General features: G+C 30.0%; 2 protein-coding genes across 9 annotated transcripts in view; one reads left to right on the forward strand and one right to left on the reverse strand.

The window, feature by feature from the left end:
• Window positions 1-10,386, reverse strand: part of LOC122571858 (unconventional myosin-Ie-like) — a 40,148-nt gene extending 29,762 nt beyond the window's left edge. For 2 of the 7 annotated variants that reach the window (XM_043736103.1, XM_043736098.1), the window contains exons 1-8: window positions 9,394-9,639; window positions 5,470-5,595; window positions 4,887-4,976; window positions 4,683-4,777; window positions 3,027-3,204; window positions 2,696-2,858; window positions 1,399-1,506; window positions 180-308 (exon numbers count right to left, since the gene is read on the reverse strand). In XM_043736103.1, the coding sequence (XP_043592038.1) occupies window positions 180-308; window positions 1,399-1,506; window positions 2,696-2,858; window positions 3,027-3,204; window positions 4,683-4,777; window positions 4,887-4,976; window positions 5,470-5,595 (889 nt within the window). In that variant the 5' untranslated portion in view covers window positions 9,394-9,639. Of the gene's footprint in view, window positions 1-179; window positions 309-1,398; window positions 1,507-2,695; window positions 2,859-3,026; window positions 3,205-4,682; window positions 4,778-4,886; window positions 4,977-5,469; window positions 5,596-5,736; window positions 6,094-6,196; window positions 6,363-6,453; window positions 6,809-9,393; window positions 9,640-9,691 lie in introns of those variants that run through there. The other 5 variants (XM_043736099.1, XM_043736101.1, XM_043736100.1 and 2 more) reach the window with 5 other exon arrangements.
• Window positions 10,387-10,524: 138 nt separating this feature from the next.
• LOC122571867 lies at window positions 10,525-12,599 on the forward strand. 2 transcript variants are annotated; one of them, XM_043736127.1, is made up of 3 exons: window positions 10,525-10,664; window positions 10,746-11,060; window positions 12,369-12,599. In XM_043736127.1, the coding sequence occupies exons 1-3, from the start codon at window positions 10,662-10,664 to the stop codon at window positions 12,507-12,509; spliced, it is 459 nt and encodes a 152-aa protein (XP_043592062.1). In that variant the 5' UTR covers window positions 10,525-10,661; the 3' UTR covers window positions 12,510-12,599. The 2 variants fall into 2 exon arrangements, with proteins under 2 accessions (XP_043592062.1, XP_043592061.1); XM_043736126.1 differs by lacking the exon at window positions 10,525-10,664 and having other exon boundaries at window positions 10,712-11,060.
• The last annotated feature ends 263 nt before the right edge of the window (window positions 12,600-12,862 follow it).

Consider the following 12,862-nt stretch of genomic DNA (forward strand, 5'->3'; position numbering starts at 1 on the left):
AAAATATGCGAAAAGATGTTAATTCGACTGTACTACTATCATTAGTTCGACCATTATATATACACGAAGAAAAGGGGGCTATTTTCTTAATTATTCTATAAGCAATTTGTTTTCAACAAGGTCATAACTTTCAAGGTTTCCATCTTTAACTATAACTTTTTTCATTAATCCGTACTTACATCGTTTATCAGCGATTTGTGAATAATTTCCGTTCTCGACAAATTGAATATTTCCTATGTGAAGTATTCCCGCAACAAGTCTGAAAATATCAGTTACTTCGGAATCGCCTATCGCCATTATGTTCAATGCTGAAACGAATAAAATAACGATCGATAATTTAAGATAAGAGTAAACGTAAGAATATAAGAATAAATTTCTAAACACTAGCAACTGTTATCAATGGACGAGATATTATCGTATTATTATGAAAACTGAAAGTTTTGTAATTTTCACTTTATTTTAGCAGTCGCACTTCTAGCGATATAATACGATTCTTTTAACGACCCAAAATAAGACCTACGGTCGACTACATTGTAGTACCTTCAGGACATGTACATATTACGTATTAACAATTATTTATATGCTTGTTCTTTATTCTTTTCTTCTTCCTTTCTTTTTCTTAATGTAAACGTAATTCATTAAGACATTCGCTCCATTCAGAAATTTTAGGACAAGATAAGAGAATTTTCTCGTTCTATACCACCAGGTATGTCGATTCTCTTTCCAGGAAACAATCTCGCTACTTCCTCTCATTGGGAGTGAAATTCCCTGGAGCCAACGATACTATTGTTGATTCAACTTGTGGTCGCTTACAGTGCAATAAGTACTTGTACAGCTTCATACGATTACGAAAAATTAATAGTATGAAAACTGAAAGCAGATGTAGAGGATCTGCTGGAAAAATCGCTTCATTGGGATTATGTACAAATACTTTTTGTAATCCATCGTCATTAACTCTTTCGCTAATAATAGCATTCGCGAAACTTTTAAAAATGAAGAGATCATTTTGATTAAAAATGTCCCATTTAAGAAACCTTGGACCCATCTAGTCAAGGTCGAACGGATATTACGAACGTAATATAAACAATGTAAACAATATAAATAAAATCAATCGATATAACTTTTAAGAGCAAAACTTTTGTCTGAAACATTTTTTTTTAGAACCTTTGTTTTTGAAATATTTGACCGTTCCCGAACTTTTACACTTTTATACGTTTGTACTAGAAATAACGATAAGAACTCTTTTATTCGTTATCTTATAACAGTAATGTTATTTTATCAAGAACCTATTCGCTAGATTACTCAAAATTAGATGAACTTCGGATACCTAAATGATCCTTGAACCTCACGTTCTGTAATCCTTGCAACACTCGCACAATCGGGAACGCAAATTCTTACCTTTTAAAGTTGCTTCAAAATCATGAACGTCGTTTACGTCATCGACTTTATGCCCTTCACCATAATTGAGGTAGTGGTAATAATCAACATCCATCAATCCAAGTTCAGCTGAAAAATAAAAGATTACATACATAGAGCATAGAAACAACAACTATTCAGTCGCGGACAAAAATAAATAAATAAGTGGTGGAAGTAGGTATGAATGAAGTTTAATCGAACTAGTACTACTATCATATAATTAAGCTTTATTTATTATACATCCTTACAGTACATAGTTTATTTCATAAATAATAGAAATCAATATTTAGATTTCTTTCTAAACAAACGTATTCAACGAAACTTCATTCATACCTATTTTCGCACTATCTGTCCATTTATTTTTGTCTCCGCCTGTATCGCGTCAAGGTTCATGCTATACAATGTGGTGTTCACTGTATCGGTCTGCATGATGTTTTCTGTCATGTAATCCGATATAAAAGTCCAATATAAGATAAAAAAATCTGATAGAAAGGTAGTTAATAAAAATAGATCTCTATTAAAACGAATAACAGGAAGCAAACATTCTTGAAATACTGCTTTCTCATGACAAAATTCAAGATTACGTAAAATTTTCTAAAGTAAAGTTACACGATTCTTTCTAAATATTATATTGCGAAAAGCCTAACAATTTTTATTCACGTAATACCAAAAATTTGTAGCAGTGAAAATAATGCTCCATACAGTCCAGACAAGTTATATCTCTTTCTTAATTGCGCTTAACGAACAATACGAGGAAAGAAATGTATAATTCAAAAAGTTTCCTGTAACTTTCCTGTAAGTTTTTCTTCGAAGTGCGATTTATGAGTAAAATATACGATTGCCCAATCTTTTCTTCGTAGGAAATTTATCATACGATGTAGAAAAGATATACGAGCAAATATCAACATGTACAACTTAAAGTAATGTTAAAAATAAATGAACAATTTTTTAGTGCAATATGTTGCAAACGCTACGTATATAGTTTGTTCATTATTTCTCGTAAGACGTTGATGAGTCATTCGTACTTTATACGATGCAAAATTAATGATAACTTATCATAAAACGGAAACGCTACAATTTCACACGTTACATTTCTACAATGTAAACGGTAACAGAAAAGAAAAGTATTCAAGTGTCTGCGGTTCGTAACGAAAAAAACTTTGCAGATCATTAGAGTGAATACCTTGTATGAGACATGAGATATGACTAGAATAAAATATAAAAAACAAATTTGTAATTTTCCCACCAACGATAATAAGAAAGATTATTTGATATTTACATTTCATTTGCTGGTTTGCACCTGTTACAAGTTGATAAAATACATGAAAATTTCTTTCATCGATATTATGACAAGTGACTCTCGATTTTTCTAACAAAAAGTTCGAAATCTTTCCCCCGCTTGGTTGGCCACTAGGACCGAATTGCATTTCTACATATTTCCCCTGAAAGAAATATATTTTTTAAAAATGCTTGCTTATTTTGCTAAGGATATTTATTTTCTATTTTCATTTAAATTAATAACAAAACTAGTAAATAAAATAAAATAAACAAAATAAGTAACGAAAATAAATAATCTTAATAAAATAAAAGGAATCTAGAATGAAACGTACAAATCTGCTACTGTTATTGTTCCGCACAGTTTTCGCATTGCCAAAAGCTTCTAAAAGAGGATTAGATTCCAAAATGACGTTTTTTACTTTTTGCACGTGTGTACCACCACCACTAATCTTCGCGATGTATGACATAATGTATTTTGCTGAAACTGTTTTACCAGCACCTGATTCTCCACTGTAAAATGGAAAGAAATAAAATAATTCGATTACGCATTATTTTCTGCCGACTACAAATATCATTGTTTATTTAGTATTGCGAGGGTAAAATTGCTAGACTTTCGAAGAATACATCGAAGTACATATTGTATGTACACGAGTACAGTGCACAGTGCACAGTTACATATATTATTATTCGTACATAGCACTATCTCTGTATCTGTTGCTTTGTATCAGAGAGGATAATTTATTCTACGAAAATACGAACCATTTATATAGCTTGAAAATACCTAAGCTATCTCTGCTTAACGATAATTTCTAATCGTATGACAGATTTTTAACAAAAAGTTGTATTATTTTTACGATCGTCACGTTCAGCAAATCTAGCAATCCTTACGAACGATTCGAACTACGAAACAGATTTACTTTCTATGTATAGTTACTTTGTATACTTAAATCCAGAAACAATTAATACCGATACTTTTATAATATACTAAGAAATTTTATTTTAACGTGTCACGAATCGGAAAGTATACTAGTTTTGATAAAAGACAACTTAGTGAAAATTATATAGTGAAATTGAAAAATTATTAATATTAATCGTAGCAGATATAAGGGTCGTATTGAATTTAAGAAACAAAGAGGACAACCACCTTTTTGTCAAAAATCTATTCTACGTGCGATTAAACGTTATTCTTATTAACGAATTATTTATGTATTTCCAAGCTATGATAAATGATTCGTATTCTTGTAGGACCAATTTGTCTACTCGCAATATTATCAAAAGTACCTCTATTGCGAAACAACTAAAACCTGTGATTCACAACAATAATCTCATTCCACAGTATCAGTTTGCATTCCGATAACAACATTCTGCGGTGGAGCAAATACATCGGATAGTGAACGAAATAGGAAATAATCTTGAAGAAAACAAGATATCTTCAGCTGCCTTTATAGATATTAGCCAAGGTTTTTTATATCGCGTTTGGCGCAAAGGATTACTTTATAAATCAAATATAGTCTCATGTACAACTACTACCTATTACCTACTATACATCTGTATGTTACTGATATTTTGTTTAAGCGAAAAATATTTCCATATGAATTACAATAGCAGATTGCAACAGTAAGTCGTAGCCTATACAAGCTGGTGCGCTCCAAGCCAGCGTTTTGGGGCCAATGCCGTATCAAATTTTCAGATAGCAGATCTCCCTACGATCAATGACACAGTAATAGACCCTTCGTATATATATATAAACCATTAGACATTAACGGGACATATAAATACGTATAAAAACAATAAAAACGATATCTCCGTCTAAAGTAACAATATGTTCATTGTCTTTTTCATTTTATACAATATCTCTCTTCTCAAATTGTAATTATTTTTAATTATTAAGCAGCTAAGGAAATTTAAGCACTTGGAATATTTCAAACCTCACAGAGTAAAATAATTATTTTAGAAGTACTATTTTCATGCAAGGACATATATTTTACCTGATGATAACACATTGATTTTCCTTATCGATTAACATATTTCTGTACATATTGTCTGCTAATCCATAAATATGTGGAGGATTTTCATATGGTACCTGAAACAAATGAAAATTGATTTAATCACAAGTATCGTAAATTAAGGTCTTTTTATACGGCTGTGACGTTTATAATTTAGATACTACGTAAATATTGTTTGTTACTTACCGCACCCTGGTAAATTTCTATTTCCCTATCTCCAAAATATGGCATTTGCTTAAAAGGATTAATCGATACTAATACAGGACCAATACATGTCTAATAACTATTAAGGAAATTAATATGATCTTATTTGCAACATCAAAATCAGAAGCGTAACATAGTAACATAGATCGTTTCATGACGTTTTCAGCAACGAAAGGGTTAATTTACTATTTTCTAGTATCATCGTAGTATCATCGCTTAAAAATAGTACCTCTTTCTTTAACCTTTTAATCTTTTATACTTTTAATCTTTTGTACTTCCTTAAACCAAGAGTTTACATATGTGATATCGATAATGTATTCTTAAAACCATAAATTTCCTCTCGGCCATCTTATTCCGCAAATATCCAGGAGCTTCGGTGTATTATACACGTGTACATTATTAAATTTCTTACCGTAATCTTAATATATCTTAATATAATAATCTTTAGTACATATATATTAAACATTATATTATATTAGATATTACAATTATACATATAATACGTATAACGATATATTCCTTAGAATAAAGAATTATTGCTGTTATAACAATTATTTAAGGATACGAATATATAGTCATCCATGTATCTTTTTCGAAGATTTTCGGTAATAGCATCCTCGGTAATTTTCGGGAGCAAAACCATATCATCCACTCCGGAAACTTTAACATTTTGACTCTGCCAATGATACATCTGAAACAAAAATAAAATTTTCTGCATTAGCCATATGTTTGAAAATTTGTTGTGTCTTATTTATGCTACTTCTTGTAAAATGTATTAAACGATCAGCGGAAATCACGCTCATCATCAATCTATAAGTCGTCTGATACTTGCTTATTTTGAGCAAAAAGAGTGCTACCATGTAGAAACGATAAATAATTCGGAGGACAACTGCGTGCAATGCTTCGAATCGGACATCCTGCATATATATGTATGTAACCGTTCTTTAGCTCTAGTTTTAAGAACGTTATGTTCTATATACGCAGAAATACAATACTATCCACAGGAGCATTTGCAGTTCGTAAGTATATTTGAGTAGGCTCGTTTCAATAATTCAAATAATCAATGGAGAAATACAGTTGAACTTCGTTTGTCCGAACATGTGGAGGGACAAATTGTTCGAATAATAGGCTCAGTTATGAGTTCATATAACTGAACAGTATAGCTAAACAAAGACTGGTTTGCATAAAGTATAAACGAGGTGCGGATAAGCAAAGTTCCACTGTGCATAACGAGCACGATACGTGAAAACTTAACGTAAACATAACGCGCGAACACATTGACGACGGCTCACCTATGTATAGCAGACATCGACATCTACGTTTCACGATACGTGTTACAATGTATGTATATCTGTATCGACGAATGAATATCAGAATCAACTTGTATCGATGCAGAAATCAGGATTCCCTTCGGACGTCGTTTCAGCATTGCTTCTATTCGCTCAAAATTACATACATCTGCATTTACGGCAATTTACCTAACCCAAACTTAATCTTTGTCTTTTGTTTATATCTATAGTTTATATAGTTAGTAACTGTGTACATTTACCGAGTCGTTGGAATCGATGAGACCTGCCTTTTCTATATATATATACGCAATTGTTCTCCTTTTCTTTCTATCAGAACAAAATTTATTAAAAGTGTTTTTATCGAAGATATCTTTCGGGAGAATATTCCAGTAACCGCGTGTAATAAAGGACGAACGGACTGCATATATTCTTACATAGCAAAGTAACGTTAACAGCGACAATTATTTCTTTCAAGGCATATTCCACCTCGTCCAATTTATTGAGTTCAAGGTAACAAAGTTATGCAGTGCTAAACACAGATAACCGGTCTTTCAATGTTGTCAATATTTCTTCAAGAATTATGATTCGTCATCGTTTTAAACATTGTATGTGAAGCTAAAAAAATATGCATATATATATATATACATGTAAATTCATATATTCAAATATAAAATTATTATTTATTTTAATCTAATAAGAATACAAATTTTAATAATTTTTCATTATAATAATCGAAATAAGATCCTGTTTTGATATAGAAAACAAAAAAGCATTTACCTATATTAGAAAACTTAAACGATTTAATCATGACTGCAAAGTCTTAAACTTCGCTTTTATATAATTTATTTTTAATGAATTTAATGAATTTAAATTAAATTGTAGGTATCTACTACTTTTTTCTTTTCTTAGTAATATGCCTGAAATAAAAGCCGATATTTTTATTCAAAATAAGCAGATTTTCCCGAACAATTATAATATCTGGATCATACATGTAATAATATGCATATAAAATATCTGCGTAATCATATCTTTGTATCGCATTGTAGTTATACGGTAAGAAAATTAAGAAATATGTACGAATCGTGTATTCTATATGTGCAATATACATTGTTTATATAATTATTGTATCATAGAAAGATTAATCTAGTCTATATTTAATCGAATGAAATTCAATAAGATTATCTGTAAGAAGACAACAAAAAAACTGTAAAAAAACAACCAAGTAATAAATTACAATTTATAAATAATTATTTCCATGAAAGTTCTAGGAGCATACAAGCAATGTTTTTACCCTACCCATATGTATATTATAGATTTTTTTCATTAAATATTTTACTAAAAATTTTGTTTATTTATTTCCCTATCCATCATGAGGTATACAATGAGAAAAAACAATTGGCAAAAGATATACTATACAGATTACGTATAATTGTTAATTTACAATCTATTTAACATTTCAATGATATAATATAATCAGTTCTAATGATATAAATATACCTTTTTATATAACTGTTATATATAATATATTGATATAACTAATAAGAGTACAATATCTTGTATAAGATCCAGTCCTAACCATACAAAATAAATTTGAATTAATTTAGACTTGATCAAATATAACATAATTATGAATTAAATATTTCAATCCAATAATTGCTAGAATTGAGATCTAAAAAGCAAATAACAATCATTATACATACAACAAACTATTTTAGTTATTAAGAGATACATCTCCTTTATTAATGCTCCAATACATTTACCCAAAAACTTATTCAAAACTGGAAATATAATGGATACTATTTATAATTCATACACATTTATAAATATATAAGAGATTACTTCCTTATGTAGTAAATGCATAGTTTCTACCAAACTATGGTAAAGGCAATCACAATACAAATGGGGTATAATCTTATCAAGACAAACTTATCTTATCGTACAAATAGATATCTTATAAACTTTAATAACTGAAAAATAAGAAGTTTACGCTATAATTTTTGTATAGAATCTATTAACTGATTAATCAACAAGAAACTAAAATCTTGCTCTATTTATTCCTCTGACAATGAATAAGTGAAATTATTTTGAAGTATATATTTACTAAACTCTTGTTTGAACAACATAAATCATTCCTAACATAATAAAGGTACTTATGTATGAGTTTGTATGAGTTTTACAATTCCATTAACATATTGCCCCAGAGTTCCAATTATCTTATTCACAATTCATTGATATTATTTATATCATTTTCAACTGTATATACATGTATGTATAATATCATTTTAAGTATTTAATATTTGTAATAAAATAGGTAACCTTAAATAAAGTTATTTAGACAAATTGATTTTAACTTTGTTTGCAGAAAAGAAACATAAATGTCTATAATCATTTTATATTTGAAACGCCACTATATTGCAACTGTTAGTTAAAAATCATCAGTATTGGTCATTGAAACAATAACTTATAACTTACAACAGCGTAATAAAATGTTTCACTGCAATTGTATGTTTTAATGGATCGTACTCTTATTCTTTTTAAATTCTCTTCTTTGTAACTTCCTATGACTTCTTTAAAATAAGAAAGAGAAATGATCTAACTTCTAAACTCAGGGATAAACTAAATAGATAAATATAATAGTAATATAAAAATAGTACTTCTACTTGTGGTATTATTTCAATCATTTACTATTAGAGAGCTTATAGGCCTAGCATACGTACTTAGACTTGCGTATGATATAAAAATGGAGAAAGTTTATCGGTGATAATTTAGAATATCAAGGAAATAAAATTAACTATTCAATGGTTGTTTTTTACCATTTATGCTTAATCTTCTTTCTACATTAAAACAAAAAACTAATCCTTTTTTGTAGAAATACATAAATCTATTTTATATTTGGTTTATTATCCTTAACCTTACATACATATATACATATATATAACCTTAGATACATAGTTATTTATTGGAAAATTTATTTTCATTAATAATATTTTATTTATTGTTAATACTAATATAAACACCAATAGTGATTAACAATGTCTATATAGTTTTACCTTCACTCAGAAAAATCCTGTGTCCATATTTATTTCATTATTAACAAAATGTTTAGACGAAATGAATAAACAATTACAATGCATTTGATTATACAATGTACACGATTATCAAGGTTGAAAAAGTAAATATGAATTGTTTTTGACACTTACCGCGCTTGGTAAATGATAAACACCTGCTTGTTTCTTCTTTACAACTATTTGGATATAAGAAAATATACAAAAGAAGCACTCACATAAATACAATAAATAATTTCACTAGCATCATATTATACAAGTACAGGCACAAATACCACAATATATCATCACGAGACATAAATTTCAACATTTAAAGTTTATAATCGCGAAACAGACCCGATCGTATCACGGTCTGACAAATACTACTTGGTGAGCCGGTGAGTCAGTGCGCCTGTCACAGAACTGCTATGATAGCATGATACGTCAGACTTACTCAGAACCACGCTCTTCGTTTGTAATCGTTCAAGAATGCTTCTCATTTCGTATTTTATACGAATGCTACAGCTTTTCTATTATATGTTTAATTCGTATGCCCCGTTTATTTAAATACTTATAATATTAATTGAGATACTTTTGACATGAATACATCGTATGACTGTAAGAGTAGGTATCTGAAGGAATCGATGAATGAAAAGTTTTAACAGTAAAGATGTAGGCACGTGAGCTCGTAACCAATGTCATCGTTCCTAACGGTGTCGCGCCGATAAAGTCAGTAACAGGTGGCACTTTTACACGCTGTTACACTTAACGCGCTGATAACGATACAGCAATTGTGAGATTTTTCATCTGCAAAGTAGATACATATTTACATCAACTTATACGCTCATTTGTAGTAGTAGAAAGTAGAGAGTCGTAGACTTTCATTCGTAGATATTTCAAATATTTCCAATAATTACAAGAACCGTGCTAAAAACACATATACATAATATAAAACGTGAATCTTGAAAAATTTCATTTAACAAAATTAATCGGTATTTATCTATAATCCGTAAAAATATTTAATTGTACTTTGCTTTAACAAATCAGAATTACTTCTTCAATTAAATCAAATGTTGGAAATTAATTCATAAGATTGAAAATACATTTGTGATAACTAGACAGTGGATTCATTCATGCATTAATGGGAAATCTTTATGCAGATGTTCCGTTTCTTTGGTGAAATAGATTAAACTATTATACTGTTATTTTGCCGAAAAGCTTTATTTTAATCTTTGTTTGCGACATCTATCTGTCATTTCCGCAAGTGAGAAAGAATCTTCATCGACTAATAAAATATGATAACAGAAGGAACTTAGGGTTTGATAGTTAATTTTACAATGCTGTTGTTAAGGAAGCAGAAAGAAAATCTAAAAAATGATATCGCGGCTCAATGAACAAAGATACGTAGTTTATCATGGCGATAAATGGTAAGTACAATAGATATATAACACGGAGAAACTAGAAATAAGTTGTTGAGTGACACACCGAGTGACACGATGTTTGGAAAGTTAAGTGCACACTTGATCACGATGTTCCTGGTCTCGATGCTGTTAGTCATGGGCATTGCTGTGCCAGGAATCCTTGCCGGCAATGGATATACTCACTATGATCAGGCCCAGTTGAACGCAACTATTGCAGCATTGGTACACAGCAATGGACCTGTGACACAAGTCGGTGAGACACTCGATCATTCGAGTTTCTCGATTAGATTTGCCAACGACTTGCATATCCAACTTCCATGCGACTTTGGCCGTCATTATTATAAAAATGTCAACACTTGTGTGTCGACGTCCAAAATGGTGATAATCTACGATCATTGCCAGGTAATATTATTTTCTATGCTTTTTAATGCTATACATATATACTTTACAAAGGCGTTAAATTACGTGCTACATGAATATGAAATGTATCGTTTTCAATATCGTTCATTTCTAGTGTCCTAATTTGGAGAAGCCTGCAAAGCCTATAAAGAGCTATAATTATATGTATTATCCTTGTACCTAGTTTCTAACGATATCTATTAAGCGATCTTCGATCGTTAAATCGAATTGTAGCATTTTTCCTCTTCGGGTTTTAGTAGGTCGAGGAATAAATAGAGTGCGCACCGCAAACTGTTTTCAATAGTAGTAGAATTAATTAGAAGTACGGTACATGGGAATATTATAAATTTCGCTATACGTAGATATATTTCCAATATGTGCGATAAACTGTATTTTTGTTCGTGTTTTAAATACCCATATCGCTACTTACGATTCTTTGCTAGATTTTTTTATGTTCTTGAAACACCTTTCAAGATTTTACACTGTCTGTGTTCGCAAAAAATAACATTTCCCTAAGAAAACGAAAAAATCAATGATCGGAATCGATTTAATATACAGTGTAGGATAATAGATAAGATGTTACAACGATAGAAACTATTATTATAAAATATTTTAATAAATCTACTATACATAGTATCTAATCTTTCACATTTTTTGTTGAGAATATGTTTTCTTTCAATTACCTCCATAACTAATCATATTTTTGTAATGTTTAATAATTATTTGTACCGAGTGTGAAAAGATACAAAGGTATAGCTTTCATAGCATATCTAATCTTCTCTATTTCAAAATATCAATACCTAGCTTACGATTAAACCAATAGAGTATTCCGTTTACACACATAATCGTGTTTGCGGTGTTTCATTTGAGCCTCTCGGAAATCAAGCTAATCGAGTCTTCTTTTTACTAATTTCTTAATTTCATTATGCTCGTACGCAATTAATATTTTCAATTCTTAAGAAACGAACGACTTACTTCCACAAGTTCATTCATATGCGAAAAATTGGCCTAAATAATAGAAAATTTTAAGGTAAAGTTGTAAGATGTAATATAAATTGTTAATTCGTATTTTATGCTAAAATAACTATTCGTATTTTGATGGTTGTACGATATAATATTCACAATTCGAGCATTTACTTAGACATTAAGAGTGTCGTTCTAACCTTTTACTTGGAGGTTAAAAATATTATTCTAAACTGTTTTGAGATACGGTTCATTTGTTGCAAAATTACCATATAAATTTTATATTTATAAGATATATTTAATTCAGCTTTAAGATTCTAATTGAAACTTGTTTTTCTGTGTCTATAGTTTTCAATGCGTCCAGATTGCTGGAACGAGATGCCCTTCTGCTTCCTCGACAGCACAAAGAACGATGCCTATGGCGAAGATAACTGCCTGCCCTATTTTAAATTCAACAAAAATTTATGCCGGTGTGAACTCAAGAAATGATAAATTGTATCATACATGTTCTGACATAGATGTAACATCAAACAGATGGATAATTTATGATGATAATCAAATATAATAAACAGAAACGTCTATAGTTTACTTTAATCCCTACTAAAAGCTCCTTTATTTTATTGTACTCCTGTATTATACTCCTTTTATTGTATTACAGAATACAAGTTCCATTTCATTCGTTACACTTCTCGCAAACAACGTTAAAAATTGCATCTTATTTATTACATCTACGTTATTTTTAGTGTTTACGTACTTACAATATGCAGTTGGTATATTATTTCGCGAGATTCGGGCTGGATTCGGGTTAAGTTCGAGTGCTACGGCCATCAGTACGTCTATCG

This window comes from Bombus pyrosoma, linkage group LG10, assembly GCF_014825855.1.
Source record: "Bombus pyrosoma isolate SC7728 linkage group LG10, ASM1482585v1, whole genome shotgun sequence".
In the NCBI taxonomy this organism is placed as follows: Eukaryota; Metazoa; Arthropoda; class Insecta; order Hymenoptera; family Apidae; genus Bombus; species Bombus pyrosoma.

What these genes read in the sequence shown, in the direction of transcription:
- LOC122571867 (XM_043736126.1), top strand. Translation starts at nt 10,734, where the DNA reads ATGTTTGGAAAGTTAAGTGCACACTTGATCACGATGTTCCTGGTCTCG. An exon ending in TAATCTACGATCATTGCCAG is followed by an intron (nt 11,061 to 12,368) that starts GTAATATTATTT and finishes CTGTGTCTATAG; the next exon opens with TTTTCAATGCGTCCAGATTG.